General features: G+C 37.1%; 3 protein-coding genes across 8 annotated transcripts in view; 2 read left to right on the forward strand and 1 right to left on the reverse strand.

Moving 5' to 3' along the window:
• The first annotated feature begins 353 nt into the window (after positions 1-353).
• LOC117988917 (transcription factor 15-like) lies at positions 354-6,386 on the forward strand. Of its 4 annotated transcripts, XM_069503447.1 has the most exons (5): positions 354-410; positions 3,478-3,675; positions 3,936-4,069; positions 5,755-5,846; positions 5,974-6,386. In XM_069503447.1, the coding sequence occupies exons 2-5, from the start codon at positions 3,533-3,535 to the stop codon at positions 6,016-6,018; spliced, it is 414 nt and encodes a 137-aa protein (XP_069359548.1). In that variant the 5' UTR covers positions 354-410; positions 3,478-3,532; the 3' UTR covers positions 6,019-6,386. The 4 variants fall into 4 exon arrangements, with proteins under 4 accessions (XP_069359548.1, XP_034832097.1, XP_069359549.1 ...); XM_034976206.2 differs by lacking the exon at positions 354-410 and having other exon boundaries at positions 2,851-3,675; XM_069503448.1 differs by lacking the exon at positions 354-410 and having other exon boundaries at positions 2,851-3,675; positions 3,939-4,069.
• A 1,340-nt stretch (positions 6,387-7,726) lies between these two features.
• mew (multiple edematous wings) overlaps positions 7,727-21,906 on the reverse strand; it is a 112,481-nt gene continuing 98,301 nt past the window's right edge. For both annotated transcript variants that reach the window (XM_034976198.2, XM_034976197.2), the window contains 7 exons: positions 21,485-21,633; positions 20,539-20,789; positions 19,697-19,799; positions 18,099-18,234; positions 11,683-11,981; positions 9,634-9,855; positions 7,727-9,404 (listed from right to left, as the gene is read on the reverse strand). In XM_034976198.2, the coding sequence (XP_034832089.1) occupies positions 9,168-9,404; positions 9,634-9,855; positions 11,683-11,981; positions 18,099-18,234; positions 19,697-19,799; positions 20,539-20,789; positions 21,485-21,633 (1,397 nt within the window). In that variant the 3' untranslated portion in view covers positions 7,727-9,167. The remainder of the gene's footprint in view (positions 9,405-9,633; positions 9,856-11,682; positions 11,982-18,098; positions 18,235-19,696; positions 19,800-20,538; positions 20,790-21,484; positions 21,634-21,906) is intronic.
• Positions 12,741-18,020, forward strand: LOC117988916 (uncharacterized). 2 transcript variants are annotated; one of them, XM_034976203.2, is made up of 3 exons: positions 12,741-13,094; positions 13,478-14,507; positions 16,313-18,020. In XM_034976203.2, exons 1-2 carry the CDS (start codon positions 12,965-12,967, stop codon positions 14,491-14,493), a joined length of 1,146 nt encoding a protein of 381 aa, XP_034832094.1. In that variant the 5' UTR covers positions 12,741-12,964; the 3' UTR covers positions 14,494-14,507; positions 16,313-18,020. The 2 variants fall into 2 exon arrangements, with proteins under 2 accessions (XP_034832094.1, XP_069359535.1); XM_069503434.1 differs by having other exon boundaries at positions 17,838-18,020.

The raw sequence follows: 21,906 nt of genomic DNA on the forward strand, positions 1-21,906 counted from the left end.
GAGTGGTTTCACCGACAGTGTCGCGAGGAGAAAGTCTCGGCCGTGGTGCGCCCGCGTCGGTTGGCGGATGCAATGGAGGGGACATGACGTAGTCGCAAAATCAACAGACACCTGAACATCCTCTTTGTAATTGCTCCGTGACTACTGTCTGGTAGTCTGAAATATGGTTGACGAATTGGCAGTTCCAACAAAAAGTATTGAATTCAATGGTGCAGCAGTGTGTTTTCTCTCAACTCGACTTTGAATCGGAGTGTTTTATCATGTAGGTATAAGTAACTGGACTGAATTATGTCCAATTAACTTTAATTGGACTATTTTCTGAAAAACGTTCCAACCTACAATCAAATCAAAATTGAGATACCTACCTGTCATGAACAAACTAATAAAAAAATTACAGCGGGGTTATGACGGTAAAATAAAATTTCGCGTCGCATGAGAAATATTCAGGATATGTGCTGTTTATAATAATAATTGCGACCACCAACCAATTGGCTTGTAAGGTTCTGAACCTATGAAATAAGTATGAAGAAGTTTTTTGTACATCTTTTTAAGCATTTGAGACTACCCACTTACTAAAAACACCAACCAAGTGCGAGTCAGACTCGCGCACCGAGGGTTCCGTACTCGGGTATTTTTTTGCACTATAACTCAAAAATTATTATTCATAAAAATAAATAAAAATCTGTTTTAGAATATGCAGGTAAAGCTTTTTCATATGACACCCCACTTGTTATAATTATCTTACGTTGAAAATTGAAAGTACTAATATTTGTTCATGAACATAATATGTATTTTTATTCTTTTTGTGATGTAACCACAAATTCACGGTTTCCGGATTTATTCCTTTACTTGTGCTGTAAGACTTACCTACCTGCTAAATTTCACGATTCTAGGTCAACAAAGTATCCTATAGGTTTTCTTGACAGACACGACAGACGGACATACAGACAGACGGACAGACAAACAGACAGATAGACAGACAACGAAGTGATCCTATAAGGGTTCCTTATTCCTTTTGAGGTACGGAACCCTAAAAATAAACTCTTCATCACTGTCTTCATTCTTGCCAAGACTTAATTGTTTTTTAGCGCATACCTATCTACATGAAGTAACAGACGTTACCCCTTGCCATTTCAGTAGTAACATCGTTAACACTGTAAATGAATATAAATGACTCTTGGACGCGGCCATATAATTTAACCAATTAGACCTTTCCCACGGCACAACATTCTTATTCCCTCGAGGGAATACCAATTTGAATCTACGAGACACAGTGGTTGGAAATAACGAATCTAGTAGGTAGTTTAGAATAAGCCTAAGAAGTTATTGATATAAATTGGAATATAAATAAGTAGAATTTAATTTGTCACACAAACTTTTACGATCTGCTTGTACTTGACTAATTATTATTAATTATTATTCTAAATTAAATATTTATTATAATTCTACTACATATATGTAACTAACTCTTCTCAATTACAGATATTTAAGTAAGTACCTACCTACATAAACAACAATTTCTTATTCGTCGTAAAATATGCGTAACTTTATAGGCAGGCAAATCATCAAAGACATTAAAAATATTTATTGCTGTAGTTAGCTTAAACAAATAGGGACAAGGGGAAGCATTGGCGCTTTACATCCTCGATGACAACCCGGCCATTCGCCATAACAGGCCCGGACTCCGTTCTATACTAGGTACATACTTACTATTTTAAAGAATTAGGGAGCAGTTCACACTTCACCGTGTGGCGTCCGTGCACGGATACGGCACGGTGAAGCATAAACTGCTTCATATAAAATGTTCGTGATGTTTTGAATCCCCGCCTCGTATGTGGCACGGCCCGCACCCGCCACGTGTTGGCATAAATCACAAATCATCCCTAAAGTTGGTGAGTGCTTGTAGGAAATAATATCCGAAACCACTCATCCAATTCCAAAAATTCTTTCACTGGTAAAGCTACATTATCTCCGAGTGCTATACTTAAATCTTGTATTGTGGATAAAGTTGCTTGTAGTATATTTTGTTCGCTGCTTCATTCATCTGAATGAAGGATCTGGGAACTTACCGCATCATTTGTTATTCCGAGTAAATCGCTACCATTTATTACCTACTAGATTATGCTCGCGACTTCGTCCGCATTGACTACTCAAATTTCAAACCCCTGTTTCACCCCCTTAGGGGTTGAATTTTCAAAAATCCTTTCTTAGCGGATGCCTACGTCATAATAGCTATCTGTATGCCAAATTTCAGCCCGATCCGTCCAGTAGTTTGAGCTGTGCGTTGATAGAATAGTCAGTCAGTCAGTCAGTCACCTTTTCCTTTTATATATTTAGATTTACTGGAAAGGGGTTAGAGAGGAATATGGATGAGAGACTTCATTAACCAAATGCAGTAAAACGTCGTAAGTTACAAAGTAAGTAAGTAGTATACCTAGAAAGTATTATATTTCGTGACATTCCAAAATAAATAAAAAACAAATCAGATTGTACAAGTAAGTACCTACCTATATTATGTTTAGAGGATAAGATGCAATGGAAAGCAATCATAAGAATTTTGAAAAAGGACTTTTTCTCATTGATAGAGGATTTTGTTTTAAAAATTCTCAGATCAATATCAAATTCGCAAAATCATTTAAGATTTTGCGAAGAGATTTCGAGTTGAAAAGTAGGTACGGTTAAAGATCTTTATTCAAACAGGTACAAAAAAACGTTTAAAAAAGTTATAAAACATATTATTATATTATAAGTGTTTTGATTTGAATACGGCCCTGGCTCATCAGGAGGCATCTGTTTATACAATTATCGGTTAAGAGGCGAGCATAGAGCAGAAACAAAGAGGAGATGTTGTATTAAGATTTCCCTATGAAATATCGAGTGACATTTTGCGGGGTGAGGGGTTGTGGAACGCCGCCCACTTCTCAATTTTCCATCTGCGGGTTAGTAGCAAAACTACTCGCTTAGCGAGCTAACATCGATATATTGATGTCACTACATAGTTCAGCTATCTCGCACTAGATGTCAATAAGTGTAGAAACAATTTAATAATTACGTATAAAATTACTTACAAATGAAATGTGATACCATTCATAGCATCAGAACGTCTGTCTGAATAACTTTGACACGATAAAACACAACACTTCATCCTTTTGTTCTTAAAAACGCGAAAACACACCGATAATACGAGTCTCAATATATGTGAACCTGACGAACGCAGACAGCATACTAACTAAGGCCCCGCCCACAGTGATGACGTCAGGACCTAGTTGAAAATCACAGTGCACAGTTGCTTAGGCCAACTCCTCTTTGTTTCTGCTCTATGGAGGCGAGTCAGAGGCGCGCGCTGTTCTTCCTAAATGACTCCTTCAAAATTACATCCATCGGGAAGCGGGACACTTACTAGTTACTACCAAACACTCCGATTAGAAGCACATATTATCCTGCAACCAAATGTACGAGTATCTCAAACTGTTACAGTTTAATTAACAAATAGTTTTTTTGCAAGTTAATTGTAAGTGGTACCTACTCGTAAATGGATAAGTTTACAAACTATCAGCTCAACGAAGACACCTGGGAACACCTGTGCTCAGTGACATTTCAAAACAATCTAGAAACTGTGCCAACTTCCAAACAACGATGTCAGGCTAACGCTCGGGAACGTGATAGGACGCAAAAGTTAGTATTTATTTAAGTATAATATAAGACATTAGTACCTACGCGACAGGTCGAGATGGCAATCGGGGTATGAGGCGGGGGGATGCTCCGCACACCCGCACGTCATACGCGCTATCCCGCACCGAGTTAGCGCGGGGCTGCGCGGATGTGCGGGACGCCCCCCCCCCCTCCCTCATTGCCATCTCGACCTGTCGCGTACTATAGGTAAGTAGGCATATTTATTAATGAATTGTTATCAAAATACCATTTTAATTTCTAAGCAGCGTGAACATGGCATTCAACGCGCTCCGTGTCTTGATTCCCACGGAGCCGCCGGACCGCAAACTCAGCAAGATCGAGATTCTGCGACTAGCTGGCAGCTACATCACGCATCTGGACAACCAACTATATACTGGTACCGTAAGACTTCATAAGAAATAGGACCTATTGCTAAAGTAAAACCTTATTTAAAGTAGCGATAGTCTAGTAGTTAACACCTCTTATTCGGGTTCGATTCCAAGCACGCATCTCTATACTTTAACATTTGGGAGTTAATGTGCGTTTTATGTACCCAATTAAATATAACTCTGTTTTAACGGTGAAGGAAAACACTGTGAGGAGGAAACCTGTTTCAGACACAGAATTCTCCACAATGTTCTTAAAGATATGTCAAATCTGCCAATCCGATCAAAAAAACTCTAACTAGAACTTGCACATAAGTTTTCTATTTAAAATGGACTCCCTCCCCTAAGAAAGAATTTAGAAGAATTCAAACGGGATTTTTAAAAAACCTAAGTAAAGCCACGGAGTATAATATCTGTATACTTGTTCAAATCTAAAATTTGGGCTTCAGACTAACGAGTTTCCAAAAACTTTTAGTCAGACTAAGTGCACTGGGTATTTCTTGGATTGTCTAGGGCCAAGGCCGATCGCAATGTTTTGGAATTTTGGCTTAGGACTATAATATAATATATACCTACCTACATGAGAATACAGATTACCGCAACGTCTTTTTCCGTTTATCTATAAGTAGATATTTTTCCGTAAGGTTTGTTCGCTATGTAACTATACGGAAACCTTGAAGCAGTCATGACTTATGACTGACTACTTAAAGCTTTCCGGGTATAGCCACCCTAAAGCTGAAGAAGAGGCATACCTGCGTCCTGCCTACCTATTGTTTTGTCCACAAGGTTACTAAACGGTATTCTCCCATTAGTCAGCCTCTGATGTCATAACTAAGCGTTACAAGATTTCCTGTCTACCTATCACCTGCATACTAAATGGCGAAACAGAAAATACGCAAGCTAAATCTTAACATATCCTTTGTAAAATACCGCTGACAATATCAATAAACAGCTCAACCTCTGGGTTAAGAAACTTAATCTTTTGCAGGCTTTTGCGTAGAACTAGGTTTGCTCCATTTTCTTAATAACTCTCTCTCTTTCTCCCTCTGCGCCATTTTCCTTATTGCTGAGGGTTGTGACCCTTTTCCATTAATCACATAACGGTAGGAGTTTTCCTACCCTTATTGGTAACGGTAGGAGTTTCCTACTGGAGCCTACATTGAATAGGTATAATATTCTATTTTAAATGTCTGTGATTTATATAATATGCAGGAAATAATTGTACATCGATCTTTAAAAAGAGATTTCGGCTTTGTTGAACGTTGTCTCTGTCACTCATACCTATGTGACGTTTTGTCGGTCTCAACGACAGAGACAACGCTTTACGAAACCGCTATCTCTTTCTAAAGGTCGATGTACAATAATTCCTGCCGGGTACCTACTATACGGCTGAAATTCTTTAAATATATAAAAGGATTGACGGACTGACTGATCTATCAACGTACAGCTCAAACTACTGGACGGATCGGGCTGAGGCATGCAGATAGCTATTATGACGTAGAGATCAGCTAAGAAAGAATTTCTGAAAATTCAACCCTCAAGGATGTAAAATAGGGGTTTGAAACTTGTGTAGTCCACGCGGATCAAGTCGCGGGCTTATGCTACTTTTTTATATTTTTTTGCTTTGTGTTGTGGTTTAAACAAAGTGTAAAATAAATAAGTAAACTTCGAATTAAAAAAATGCAAATTTTTACAGGTAACATGGAACAGCCGTGCATTCAGAAAAGCGATATCGAATACAAAAATACCTCTTTATGTACATTTTGTTGGTCTACAATTAAAAAAGATGTGAGTAGGTATAAGTAGGTATATCTAGTTTTGTGATTGTCACAAAGCGCGATTTTCAGACTTTTTAACAGCTTTTACGACATCTTGACATCTTACTTTCAGTTTACAGTTTATTTTATTATTACAGAAATCTACGGCCCTCATGAACAAGGGATTTCAAGGACCCTTTTAAGAAGAGTAAATATATAGAGTATATTATTTTATTAAGATTAAGACTAGTCATTAATTATTCATGTTTTTTTTAAAAATAAAAATACTAATTGTAAAATGAAGCCTCATCTCATAGTGGATGTAGGTTAACATTAACATTAAGCCTCGATAGCTCAACGGTTAAAGGAGCGGACTGAAAACCGAAAGGTGGCCGGTTCAATTCCCACCCGTTGCACTATTGTCGTACCTACTCCTAGCACAAGCTTTACGCTTAATTGGAGGGGAATATTAGTCAGCTATTAACTTAGCTAATATTCATTAAAAAAAATAAGTATCTACCTACTAAATGCCTTTAGATTTATTTTGAAACTGATTTTTATAACAATTATATTTACACACGGTTGCTGTAAAATTGTTTTTTTTCCATCATCAGAATAAGAGCTACCTTTGTGCTTTGTGAATCATGAATGGTTTAGTGATTTAGCCGCAAAGTATAGCAAACAGATAGATAGGTATAGATATTATGATGGAGGCACAGTCGACTTCTAATTTCTAAATATAAATTAATGCATGAGTCGCGGCTTAAGCTTTTTTATAGCTTAACCAAACCTAAAAAGTGTAGGTACGTAATACGTATGCTTAATATGTTTTTTTTATTATATTTTTATTCAGATACAAGTTAGCCCTTAACTGCAATCTCACCTGGTGGTAAGTGATGATGCAGTCTAAGATGGAAGCGGGCTAACCTGGAAGGGGTAGGGCAGTTTTTATTAAACCCATGCCCTTTTGGTTTCTACATGGCATCGTACCGGAATGCTAAATCGCTTGGCGGCACGGCTTTGGCGGTAGGGTGGTAACTAGCCACGGCCGAAGCCTATCTAAGTACATTTACAAAGAATAATTTTGTAAAACATGCTTTCCTCGCTTTCCTAAACTATCATTTTTTTAAAATAAAAATAGCGAGCAAATGAGCAGGCGGGCTACCACCGCATACTCGAAATAGGTCCTCGGAACTATAGACATTCTGTTTATATTTAAACTTTCTAGTCTCTAACTATTACGGTTCACAAGATACAGACGGACGGACAGTGGAAGCTAGTAATAGGGTCCCGTGGGCATTGCTCTAGCTAGAGTCTAGACGGCTACGTTGAACCTGTAATGTTTTCAGGTTATTACTTACTACAAATTTCAACCCCGTATTTTACCCCCTTGGACCGACCAAATTAAGTCCGCTGTGGGTGCCCGTTGTACCCGGAACACCTCGCACACCCGCATAGCCCTCGCGCCAACCAGGACGTGCGGGCGAGCGCGGGTGACATGCGGATGTCCGGGGGGTTCCCACGCCTCATACTCCGATTGGCAAGGACTTCTCACGCTCCATTTAACTTTTTGTTTCAAATTTCATTTCAAAGGTACGATTTTATATAGTCCTTATTTTAAAGGTGAACCTTACTTTTGGCAACAGTTGACACATAGAGCTAAAATGGCGCATGAATGTAACCGCTGAAAAAGCTCTAATTTTTCTAAAAATTAGAAAATCGAAACAACGGTTATGTTCATAACAACACCCATTTTGCAAACGAGCCTGTAATTTTTCGAAACTCCGGAGTTACACTAAAGTACTGGCGCTAGTGTCGCTAAGTGTACATAGGCTCCGTATGTATAATAGAAATCTGAGTTATAATAACTGCATGCTCGGAAAAGGGGTTGTAAATAAATGAATGAAAACGTATCAAAATGGCACCATTTATTAATTCATAATTTTCATTGTAAACTAAGTAAGTATTATTTTTAGGAAGGTGTTTTACAAATAAACTATCGGAAATAATCACAACCAGGAAAATTATAGTAAGTATATATAAGGTGGATAATTTAATTACATTACTTACATAAAGTAATAAAGTACAATTTGGCAGTATAGATTTAACAAAAAAAGTAAGAATAAAATATCAACAGGAAAATCATCAATTCCGAAATAAACACAAGTGAAATCAATAATTTATTTAGATTATATCGTGAAAAGGATCTATTAATAGAAGTAGCGTCAATATTTCACTGAATATTTTGTGAATAGTTATAGCATTAGCATGTACCTATTAAGTATGTTTCGATGCTCAACAGTTTTTGTATAAATTTAAGTAAAAAATCTAATATAAATACTACATTATGTACACTTAACTTCTAAACAAATAACAATATAATTACAATTTAAAAATATTTGTTACGTGATTCAAACTTCATTATAATTATTAAGTATTTATTTCATTTGTCAAATGGGATTATCACTATTTAAATTACCCATTGAAAGTTTAAAAATAAGGATTCATGCACTTTTAAGTACAGAAAAGTATATCTTTTTATTTTAAGTAGGTAAGTTCTAAGTAATTTTTGCTTAATAATAGGTATTTAAGTAGACGCTATCCAAATCTACGGACCTCTAACACAGGTCATATTATTTACTGACTAGTAAAAAATCTAGTCATTATATATCTTAAATATGATAAGGCTTATAAATACCATCGTTAAACGATATAATTACGTCAACATTAAATATTTTTGTATTTTCATCATAGACGATTATTTAAAAGCCTCAATGTAAATAAGACAATATAATAATTCTTATCCTAAAACTTCATAAATAATAAAGGCAAGTACATATTTACAGTATAGCACATATTCGTCGAATATATAAAACAATCATAAAACTTTATTTATAATACTCACTACAGAAATGCAAATAAAACAATTATTATAATAACCTTTCACATTAGGGACTCGTACATAACATCAACATAACATAAAGGTGCAAACAAATAACTGTGTCGTGGTGTGTTGGTCCCAATATACTGGTGTGATGATCCACCAATCGAAGCCACCAGTTAACCCGTCTTCATATAAATTGTATAACTCCGATCATCTTTTGGTGCATTATGACCCGCCATGACACAGTCGTTTGTTTGCATCGCGGCTACTTTAACGTACTTAGACACAATATTTCCTCTACGAAGACATCACAGTCAAATTATATTTTAAATTATACTTATTCAATACCATCTCCTATGTACCAAAACATTCTACAACAGTCCATTTCCATGTACAAAGTTCCAACAATTTTGGAGTTTCAATATCGTTTCCGTAAGTTCCATGTAAAATGGAAATACAGGCCCTCAGCTATCGAATACTATTTCTCTCTCTACCAATGAACGGACTGGATTCGTGGTTATTCTTTTCCAGATTGCCCGACAGAGTCGGGTCAGGTCGACTTCTCTTGAAGAAGCCTAATTTCCATAACGCGATTATAAGCAAAATAAGAACTATTAGTCCTACTATTATAGAAACTATTATCACCCATAATGGCACTTCTGAAGGTTCACTGATTTTCAAATCTGGATACGCAACTGTCTCCACCTAAAACAAAAAACATTCGATTTACTTACACAGATCTTGTCATTTTTAACTCAGGCATACCTACTTATTCTAGAACCAGTTTTCGTTTGCGGTATTTCCTAAAATCGGCCTAACAAATATCAATCTCTTTAAATTACATACAGCTGGAAATGCATTAGCAGTTCCTCTGATGCTAGTTCAGAGTATTTACCGTAAAATAATAGTATGTGTAGCTAAAAAGAATAGTTACTGTATAAGAATCATCATCAAGGTTCTTCTGGTGTATATTGTAATGTTCAGGTATATGTATGAAGGCTGTGGAGGCGATGTTGACGTGGCTGACCCGCGGGTAGTCCTCGACCAGTGTGGAGTTCCAGAGGCGCGCCTTCACTCTTATCGTTGTGGCCTTCCGGCCCAGCCGGTAGATCACGCATTGGAACTGAATGCACTTCGCAGTTTTCTTTTGACAGTTCTGAGAACAAATTATTTGAAGCATATAATAACTGATAACTGGTGGATATTTCCCTTTAGAAATTACAAACTAGAGGTTTCTCATTTCGATGCCAGTTGCCGGACTGTAGTAAAAAAATTATGTGATGTTTGTATAGCTACAGTTTATGGGGCTAGAAATCACTATATATAATATGCGAATGCGAATGCGAAAGTGTGTTTGTTTGTTGGTTTATTGGTTTTTGACGTTAGGTTGATTATTTTTTTCCCGTCACAACTCTTGGGTAGGCAGGTATAAATAGGTAAACTAATACGAGTAAATTGCACTGTACTGGTTAATGAATTAAAGTTAAGTTAAAGTAAAGAATTATTTCTTTACGAACTATTTATAAGTATTAATATTTGATTACATTGAAAATGCATTTTTCTTTTTAGTAGGTAGGTACTATGTTTTCTATTTTAATATAGGTATTGGCTGCATGCCTTGCCATCAAAAAATCTCGGCACACTTTTAGATAACGAAAGTTTTCGTGTGGCTCTAGGTCTCAGATTGGGAACACCACTGTGCCATCAGCACAGATGTCCGTGTGGAAAAGAGGTTGATAAATTTGGAATCCACGGACTCTCTTGCCAAAGGAGCTCCGGTAGGCTGTTTAGGCATGGCTCTCTTAACGATACAATTAAAAGAGCTCTTGCCACCATAAATATTCCTGCGCTCATTGAGCCGGCAGGGATTAGTCGGGATGATGGCAAGAGACCTGATGGATTGACGCTGGTTCCCTGGGAACGGGGACGGGCGCTAATGTGGGACGCAACTTGCGTTGACACATTGGCCCCGTGTCATATCAGGAAGACAGCATCAAGACCGGGAGCCGCAGCAGAAACAGCTGAAAACGGCAAGCGGCGCAAGTATGCCTCTCTTATAGAGAGTTACATTTTTGTGCCGTTTGCCGTGGAGACCCTGGGGCCATGGAGTCTTAGTGCTAAAAATTTTTTACGAGACATTTCACCGCGATTAATAGCCTCAACTGGTGACAGAAGGGCTGGCTCATTTTTTTGCGCAGCGGATCAGCCTGGCTGTCCTGCGCGGAAATGCAGCCAGTATTCTTGGCACCATTCCACGCGGTCATGATTTATATAGTAATTAGATAAGGCTAGCTTTAAGTTTTATTGTATTAAAAAAAAAAAAAAAAAAACAACATTTTAATATTAAATGTCGTAAATGCTGCGCATCATTTATCTACTCCAAAATGATGCGCAGCCATTGCGCAGCATTTACGAGTCTATCGCTATCCTTTTTATTTTCACGGATAAATAGCATTCATTTTCATACTGTCTTATTTCACAGCTGCAATCGCTGCAATGCTGTCTTCTTCTACGCATGGGATGGTTCGGTTCATACTTTCGATTGGTACCTACCTATGGAATTTGTCTATCAACCATACCAAAGAAATGTTTTTTTTTTAAATTGTTAATTAATCATATTTTGGAATGAATTTTCTTGTATAATATAATATTTTTCATCCATCAACCAGCTCGGTGAAGGTCGGTCTATACCTACTGGGATCCTATACTTAATATAATTTTTGCGGGAACATATTTTAAGCATCATTTTGGTTATGTAAACTATTGTTTACTTGTTGTTTGTTTGTTGTTATTGACTGAGATACTTTTCATGAAACAGTCCAAGACCCTATCTTCAAAGTATAACTCGTGATCAGTAAAATAGTTTAGTACACCATAGACTTTTCAAGCATTATGAAAGGTATTGCAGTTGGTATTTTTAAATATATTTATTATCTACTTTCTTGCATTTGGAAAAAGTGGAGTTTCTTATTATAAAACTCACCATATTGACGCCATGTTTCCGATGTCCATCCTTATCGGTATAGGCTTCAGCTTTTATAATATCATCTTCTCTCTTACGCCTAACTTTGTTGTCGACACTACTGCTATATCCAACTTTGTGATTCGTTATTCTTGAAGAGTTATGTTCTTTTTCGTTTGAACTAACGCTGAGTTTTCCAGTACTTAAGAATGGATCTATTTCAAGATTTTCAAGGTAAGGCTCTGGAGAGCCTGATCGCGTTGTTAATTTAAGAGGATTGATTTCATTCTCAGAAATAAAACACTCTCCATTTCTTTGACCTGTAAAAGAAGAAAGAAGTAAAGTTGTTTTAAATGCGTAATCCATAATCAAAAGGAGTGGCCTGATAACCGAAAAAGGTCGACGGTTCAAACCCCGCCCGTTGCACTATTGTCGTACCTACTCCTAGCACAAGCTTGACGCTTAGTTGGAGAGGAAAGGGGAATATTAGTCGTTTAACATGGCTAATATTCTTAAAAAAAATCATTTTAACTCTTATGTGGTATCGTGCACATTTTCCTTGTTTCTACCATGTTACCGATTTTTAACCTGCTTTTCAATTCTGCTTATTGGCTGGCTACAAGTTCAATTGATTCAGGATAAAAGAGTAGCTAGGTTTATAAAAATTTGTCCCCTGTCAGTTGTTATAATCAGATGTTTGTGATAATAGCCGAGATCAACGTTTATGCGGGTCCGGTATGATATTATTATGTTAGGTAGGTACTTTGATATAATATTATGTAATTTACAAGTTTCCAAATGAATCTTGATCATGCTTATTAATTTCTCTAAACGAATAAAATAAGAAAATAAATATTAAAAATTATAATATTTACTAGAAAAGGCTAGATAGAAATGATGAAATAATTAAAATTGGCCTCATATCCAGTCCCCGACTTGGATCAACGTTGTTTATTCAGTACACTCGACTGATTCTTTGTCCTACTAAGCTAGCCAACACAACCTCCAAATGTAGATGTCTCATCTCACGTAAATTATGCTTCACAAGCTTCATTCTAGCGATTTGGGGTTTTACTTATTGTAGCAACACTTTCTAGCCACCGGCCTTCACGTTATTTGTAGTAGGGAAAAAATAATTTACGTATGGTATCACTATTGTGTTCGCCATCTTGTAGACATCCCTGCATTGACTCATTAACATTTTCGTGCTCGAGGCCTTCGCACGCAGAATTATTTTTCAAAATTTATATTATAATATTAGGGTTTTTGAAGCAGTTTTTCAAGATTATAAAGAAGTTTCATCATGGGAAAACGGAAAGCACAGGAAGAGGAGGCAAAAATTAGGAAGAAAATAAGAAAATTGGAAAAGAAATTGGCACCAACAAGAAGACGTATAATGCGTTTACCTTCCAGCTCAAGTGACGAAAACAACGGTAAGTATCATTCGCAATAATTGCGACATTAAACAATACTATGATGCGAGACTCCGCTTTGGGTTTTCTCCTTCATTTTTACACCTTTATGAATATGATGCGAGACTCCGCTATGGGTTTACTCCTTCATAATTACGCCATTACACTATAATATGATGCGAGACTCCGCTATGGGTTTACTCCTTCATTTTTACGCCTTTTATGAATACTATGATGCGAGATTCCACCTTGGGTTTGCTCCATCAAATTTAAGTTTTACAAGCTCTTACTTTATTTACTTACCCACTTCATAATAATTTTTATTTTTCATTTGAAGTGGGTACCCACCTTACTTTTGGTTTTAACAAAAGAAGAAATAGAAAACGTTTCGTACGTTTTTTCAGATGTCAATCAGTCGGAGAATGACGCATTATGTGATCCTTTGTCGGTTTATTTTGACACCACGGCCGTACATGACGATGAACGTCCAGATATCGTGTCAGCGACGGCATTACCTGGAACAGCTGTCGAAACGACAGTTTTGCAAGACGGTGGTGCCGATTCTGCAGTCGCAGGTCTGGAGGGAAGTACTGACCCTGAACTAGATGGTTCAATTCTTTCATTGTTGGGTGACGCCCCTGAGAATAATAGTGAATTAGGACTACCTATACATAGGGATATTGCCACTAGGTGGCAGGAGATTTTGCAGAAGGGTTTAAAAGAAGACATTAAAAAAGACCTAATCAAATTATATCCTATACCTAATAATTTAGAAATATTGATACCGCCAATCCTAAATCCCGAAGTAAAGGCAGCATTAACAGAGCCTCTAGTGAAACGAGATTTCGCTATATTTCACAGACAGAAGCAGACCGGGATAGCATTGTCTGCTCTTGGCAAATCGGTAGACTCGATAGTAAACGATCCCGATAAGAATTTACAAAATATTGAAATAAAATCAGCCTTATTAAGACCGATTAGCGATGCCTGTCGCATTTTATGCGACTTATATCAACTTGAAACCAAGAGGAGAAGAACACATATCATAAATTCAATAAATAATAAGATGAAAGACATAGTTATGGACACAGTACCAGGGAAGTATCTTTTTGGTGACAATATATCAGAAAAACTCAAGACAGCCCAGGGTATTAATAGATCTGGGCAGATTTTAAAGGTCATACCAAATAAGACACCCTTCTCTAATTCAAACAAGAATACTATGACAGCTACACCTAGCAATGTCAAGTCTTTAAACCAGAGGACCCCGTATCGGAAAACAGCTGCACGTTCTTATATGGGGAAACAACGACTGCAGGATCGTGCAGCACCAGCAACGGTGGCAACAAGCAGCCGCCAGCGACACTACCGCCGCAGCCCGCCGCCGCCCCCTCGACGTCAGAGACAGCAGCGCTATTGAACAGTAACGACGAGGTACGTTATGCAGGGCGATTGTCTTGCTTCTCTCAACAGTGGGAAAATATAACTAGCGACCCGCTTATATTAGGCTGGTTAGACGGTTATGAAATTCCATTTATTTCTACGCCTAGTCGTGGTGATATACCGTATACTATTTCACATTCAAACCAGGAATTACTGGAATTTAATAAATGTATACAAAAATTATTGAATATCAATGCAATTTCGGAATGTAATCATGAGAAAGAGGAATTTGTCTCTAGTGTCTTTTTAGTGCCGAAACCTAATGGAGAGAAACGGTTTATTTTGAATTTAAAATGTTTAAATAAGTTTATTAAAACAGAACATTTTAAATTAGAAGATTATCGTACTGCAACCAAAATTATGTTTCCAGGTTGTTTCATGGCTTCTATTGACCTGAAAGATGCCTATTACTTATTGCCGATTCATGTATCATATAGAAAATATTTAAAGTTCAAATTTAATGATACACTTTATGCATATAATTGTTTACCGTTCGGGCTGGCGACGGCACCTTATGTTTTTACAAAATTATTGAAACCAGTAATGGAGTACTTCAGGTCAAATAATATACTAACAGTTATTTATCTAGATGACATAATGATTTTTGGTAAATCATATTTAGAGTGCAATAAAAATATTTTATTTATTAAAAACACGCTCGAAAATTTGGGATTTATAATAAATTATGAAAAGAGTTGCTTAACACCTAAAAGAGAATGTAAATATTTAGGTTTCATATTTAACTCTCAAAAGATGGTATTGAAACTACCCGAAGAGAAGAGGCTTAAGATTCAAAAATTAATTTTGAAATTCTTAAATACAGAAATATGTAGTTTACGTAATTATGCTAGATTTGTTGGTATGTTGATATCAGTCTGCCCTGCTATAGATTATTCCTGGTTATATACCAAGATTTTTGAAAGATTTAAATTTTTATGTTTAGTGGAAAATCCTTCATATGATCAGATCGTAAAACTTCCAAATACATTGCATGAGGATTTGTTATGGTGGTTAAGACACATAATGAACGATTATGCTAAAGTACGAACTCATCATTATGGGTGTGAAATATTCTCAGACGCCTCTCTTACGGGATGGGGAGCATACTGTAATAAGAATAAAGTCTATGGTTTTTGGACCGAGGAGGAAAGAATGCAACATATAAACTTATTAGAACTTAAAGCAGCTTTCTTTGCTTTAAAGGTCTATGCTAAACATCTTACTAATACGGAGATTCTTTTACGTATAGATAATACTACAGCTATAGCATGTATTAATAAGATGGGTAGCGTACAGTATGCACACCTGGAAAAAATTACTCGTCAAATTTGGCAATGGTGTGAACATAGAAAAATTTTCATATTTGCATCATATATCAGCTCCAAAGACAATGTGGAAGCAGACGCAATGTCTAGAATGAAATTCCAAGAGACAGAATGGGAACTTGCAGACTATGCCTTTCAGGAAATTATTCTGTCACTAAAACAACCTAGCATTGATTTGTTTGCTTCTAGAAATAATAAAAAATGTCCCATTTATGTTTCCTGGAAGCCAGATCCTGAAGCTTGGGCAATTGATGCTTTCACATTGTCATGGACTCATCTTAATTTTTATGCTTTTCCTCCTTTTTCCATGGTATTAAAAATGATACGAAAAATTATAGATGATAAAGCTGAAGGTATTGTTGTAATACCAAATTGGAAAACACAGCCTTGGTATCCATTATATAAAAAGATCAAAATCTCTAAGGAAATATACTTTCGCCCAAATAAAGAATTGCTCGTATCTCCTTTCAGAATTCATCACAATCTGCACAGTTCACTAGAACTGATTGCCGTGAGATTGTCAGGGAGACACTACTAGGACGACAACTTTCCTCAAGATCTGTGGATATCATGCTATCATCATTGACGGATAGTACGTACAAGCAATATGATGGCTGTATTAAATCATGGTTTAAGTATTGTGAGGTTAAAAACATATGCTATCATTCTGCATCTATTCCGGAAATAATACATTACCTTAGTCAACTTTTTGATCAGGGAGTACGATATGGCACTATTAACTCGCATAAAGCAGCAATTAGTTTGTTAATGGGAAATTCCATAGATGATAATAGGATAAAAAGATTCATGAAGGGAGTATATAGGTTACGACCTCCCACACCTAAATATGATATAGTGTGGGAACCTAATATTGTTTTAAATTATTTAAGCCAATTCTGGCCCAACCATACATTAAGTTTAGAAGATTTGTCAAAGAAAACAGTCACACTTATTGCTTTAGTAACAGCTCATCGTGTCCAGACCATCTCCCTTATCAAAATCAGTAATGTTGTTATAAACCAGGGTGGTGAAGTTATTATTAAAATACCGGATCTTATAAAGACTTCTGGACTTAACACAAATCAACCTGTATTAAGACTCCCTTTCTTCACTCCCCAGCCTGAGATTTGTCCAGCATTAAGCATCATTGCTTATTTGAATAAAACTGCACCTTTACGTGTAAATAACCAAGAACGATTATTCTTAAGTTATAAAAGACCTCATCAGGAGGTTTCATCTCAGACTATAAGTCATTGGATAAAGTTCATTTTGGGTAAAAGTGGCGTTGATATATCGATTTTCAGCGCGCATAGCACTCGCCATGCATCTACTTCATCTGCCAATAGAATTGGAGTCAGTGTTGATGTTATAAAAAAGACAGCTGGTTGGAGTGAATCATCGGGAGTTTTTGCAAAATTCTATAATAAGGAGATTGTTAACGATCAAAATTCATTTGCTCGATCCATTCTTACGAACAATAATAATAATTGTGATTAAATTAAGTAATCTGTTTGTAATGTAGTTATAAGACCTGAAACTTTACTTTATCATGGTTTTTTTTTTTTGTGATCATAAAATCAATGATTATTTCACTTCTATGAAGAAAATCAATAAAAATAATATATAATAAGATACTTTTTAGTGTGTCATTTTATACCACACAGGGACCGTCGTTCCTACCTATTTCTTTAATGTATTATTTTTACTATGAACAGCTATAAACATCTACAATAAGTAAAACCCCAAATCGCTAGAATGAAGCTTGTGAAGCATAATTTATGATCAAACGAACTTACCTGTAAGTGAAGTTCGATCCAAATTATGCGAGCAAGCTTCATTCGACGCGATTTGGGAGAACCCACCCTAATCTAGTAATGATAAAATATAATACGCATGATCGTATTTGACCCTCCCTATGCATACATACCTACATACGTCATGTAAAAATAATAACATCATAAATAGGTATTGCCCCAGGGTATTATTTTATTTTCAGGTACCTAACTAGCTTTAAACTAATGAGTCAATGCAGGGATGTCTACAAGATGGCGAACACAATAGTGATACCATACGTAAATTATTTTTTCCCTACTACAAATAACGTGAAGGCCGGTGGCTAGAAAGTGTTGCTACAATAAGTAAAACCCCAAATCGCGTCGAATGAAGCTTGCTCGCATAATTTGGATCGAACTTCACTTACAGGTAAGTTCGTTTGATCATAAATTCCTTTTATATTGTCATATTAATTGAAAATTACCTGCTTCTGCATATACTATTGGCACGTCTTCGGGGTAAAGTAACCATTTCCCTTGAGCATTTTCGGATACCACCTGGTAAGGCCAAGATATCACCACTTGCACAGACGACACTCGCCAAGGTCGCTCGTTAAACACCTGGAATTTAAATAAGTTCAAGTAATGGTTTAAATATTTGTAATAACTTTTCAACGTGTGATTTTCAAATGTTCAAACAACAAATTCGTTTTAAAATCTATTATTAAAATGTAGATTTTTCTCAACTAGCTGATGCCCGCGACTTCGTACGCGTGGATTTATGTTCTTAAAAATCCTGTGGGAACTCTTAAATTTTCCGGAATAAAAAGTAGCCTATGTCCTTTCCCGGGTTGCAAGCTACCTCTGTACCAAATTTCGTCAAAATCGGTTGAACAGTTGAGCCGTGAAAAGCTAGCAGACAGACAGACAGACACACTTTCGCATTTTTAATATTAGTATGGATTAGTTGGAGTCACGTGTGACGACGAGGTGAATCTTTCTGACGGTGCGTTGGACTCATGAACTAATTATTATTATTATTTATTTATTATTTAATTAGAACGGCCATAAAGCCAATTAAACTAATTAAACTACGAGTACAAACTAACATAAACATACTTACAAAAATTGTTAAAATTATTAATTTTAAAAAGCAAAATTATAAATTTTCACAAAAGTGCAAGATCTGACCCTAATATGCCTTCGAGGCTGGTTTGCTGCCCAAGTGACTTCAACTATGTCGTCGTTGGAATATGTAACAGCCCTGATACAACTGTATGCAACGTATTTTTAAACTGAAACTACGAATGACATCAGCAGCAAAAGACATCCGCTGAAAACCTACTGTAAAATGTGGTTGTCATTGCCTAAACTTTGGCATTCTGTTCTATTCGTTCTGTTGACGTCATTTTCACTATACTTCATCAGCATCATCATCAACCGATAGACGTCCACTGGTGGACATAGGTCTCTTGTAGGGACTCCACACGCCATGGTCTTGCGCCGCCTGAATCCAGCGGCTCCCTGCGACTCGTCTGAGGTCGTCCGTCCACTTAGTGGGGGTCTTCCAACACTGCGTCTTCCGATGCGAGGTCGCCATTCTAGCACCTTGGGACCCCAACGTCCATCGATTTTACGAACTATGTAAGCTGCTCATTGTCACTTCAGCTTCGCAACCCGTTGAGCTATGTCGGTTACTCTAGTTCTCCTACTGATCTCCTCATTTCTGATTTGATCACGTAGAGAAACTCCAAGCATAGCTCTCTCCATTGCCCGCTGAGTGACTCTGAGCTTTCTTATGAGGCCCATAGTTAGCGACCATGTCTCGGATCTATATGTCATCACTGGCAACACGCACTGTTCGAAGACTTTGGTCTTCAAGCACTGAGGAATTTTGGACAAGAAGACATCACTATACTTACTTAATATTTAAGTCTGAAAAATGTGTTCTATAGGCTCTTTAGTTTATTGATGCCTATTGCTCCTCTCGCCTCGCTAATGTGCGATTAGCTTAAAGAGTGGCGCTAAATAATTCACTGCTTTTGCAATTAACAAGCATTGAGTTTGAAAAATAGGTAATTACCTGATACGTGTGGATTACTTGAGTGCCGATATCATCGAAGTAAGTCATGGCAGATTCTCCCTTCACTTCGCCTCCGTAGAACACTTGCTCGGGTCGCGGAGCACTGTAATTATGTTTAAGAAATCGCTGAGTATATCTTTCTTGTTAGCTAAACCTGATTATCGTCTAGTCTACTGTAGTAGTTCTAAGTCATTTATGATGCAAATAAATCCTATTTTGCTTTCAGATACGTATTTCAATAAAATATGTCAAAACAAGGTCAAAGCTTTTCAAAGCTTTTAGGTTAATTCTTCGATTTTTGAAAATGATTTTTGGATAGACCGTGCATCACTATATTATAGTAGTTAAGTTTTTATAACTAAAGTTCTAAAATTAAAAAGTTAAATGCGAAAGTGTGTTGTTTGTTCGTTTATTGGTCCTTCAATCACGTCGCAACGGAGCCACGGATTGACGTGATTATTTGCGTAGGTAGTTAAAGACCTGGAGAGTGACAAAGGCTACTTTTTATCCCGGAAAATCAAAGAGTTCCCGCAAGATTTTAAAAACCTAAATCCACATGGACGAAGTCGCAAGAAGGCGATGATTAGAGTTGAAATGCTATTGAAAATGTGTAAACTGTAGGTACAGTAGTCTATCGTGACTCTTGGCTGGTGTTTTAATGCTTGTAGGCATTCTTGTAGGTAGCAGTTGAAGAGGTTTTAATTTGACCAGTCGAGCCAGAGTGCATTGCGACATACCAAGATGCCGTTCGTTTGTTGAATTTTAATTTCCCAAGTAATTTTAAATTACTTTGAGCCAGATTTTTAATCTACGGCTATGTTACGACTGTAATTTAAACTAACCCTGTGATCACTAATTCGGCATTCTTTATCACCAGTGCTTCTACTTGTTTAGGTTTCTTTCCCGGCCGTTTTTCTTTTGATGTGGAATTGGCCCAGACAGTGAAAATGACTGATTGTTCATTGTCTTCCAACGCAAGTGCGTCAAATCGCAGCGTGACTTGAGGGCTGCCGGCCGGCTGTCGTTTGAAAGGATTCTCTAGTTGACAGGATACTGTCGTTTTGTTCACACTCGTGCATATCATCTGCTTACCCTGGAATCAATTTATAAAATTATATTACATTCTTTATTATATTTTTATTAGGTAGGTATAGTTCGCGACTGGTTGAGATGGCAATTGGGTTATGAGGCGGGGGGGCGCCCTGCACACCCACACGTAACCAGTGCTCCCCCGCACCGGGTTAGCGTGGGGGGTGTGCGGTTGTGCGGGGCGTTCACTCCCCTATGACCATCTCGACCTGTCACGTGCAGTTACCTAGTTTTTTTATTTGAAATCAAAAGCTAAACTATTTTTACGAAACGGTTCACTGCGGCTGCCGCAAAAATGAGCCAGCCTTTCAGCCACCAGATGGTGGCTGAAAGGCTGGCTCATTTTTGCGCAAAGAATCATCACGGCTGTTCAGCGCGGTAGGTACTGCCGCCATTATTTTTGGCATGATTTTGTACAGTGGGTTCAGTTCTCGGCAGGGGAAATTTATAATTTCTAAATATTTTCTGGCCAGGTCTGGTGAGAGGCATCGGCCGTGGCTAGTTACCAGTTACCACCCTACCGGCAAAGCTGTGCCGCAAAGCGATTTAGCGTTCTGGTACTATGTCGTTTAGTTCCCCTTCCAGATTAGCCCGCTTCCATCTTAGACTGCATCATCACTTACCACTAGGTGAGATTGCAGTCAAGGGCTAACTTGTATCTGAATAAAAAAGCTTTTTAAACTATACGAAATAACTTACTGTTATATTTGCAGCAATGTAATGTAGACTGGCGTGGTGTTGTACAAAAAGTTGAGCTTCATACGCAGACTCTCCGTGGTTGTCCACCGATATGGAAAGTTTTATTTCTTCTTGACCCAATGTCAGAGCGTATGTCTTACCATCTTTGGCTGTAAGTATAATTGGTTCTATTTAGTGAATATTTGTAATTTTATATTAAAGTAGCTATAGGTACTTCCCAAGCCCCAAAACATTAGATTGTATATTTTTTTGACGATATAAATGAAATAAAATCTCATCATCAAATCGATAACAGAAGTACGCTACTACCCATATTATCGTAATTTGGTGAAAGTGTTTGTTTTTAGTTTGTCTTCCAATCATGCCACAATTTAAATCCCCTATAATTTACATTACTCCCTTGGGGTGGAAATACCAAAAAT

This window comes from Maniola hyperantus, chromosome 15, assembly GCF_902806685.2.
Source record: "Maniola hyperantus chromosome 15, iAphHyp1.2, whole genome shotgun sequence".
NCBI classification, from domain to species: Eukaryota; Metazoa; Arthropoda; class Insecta; order Lepidoptera; family Nymphalidae; genus Maniola; species Maniola hyperantus.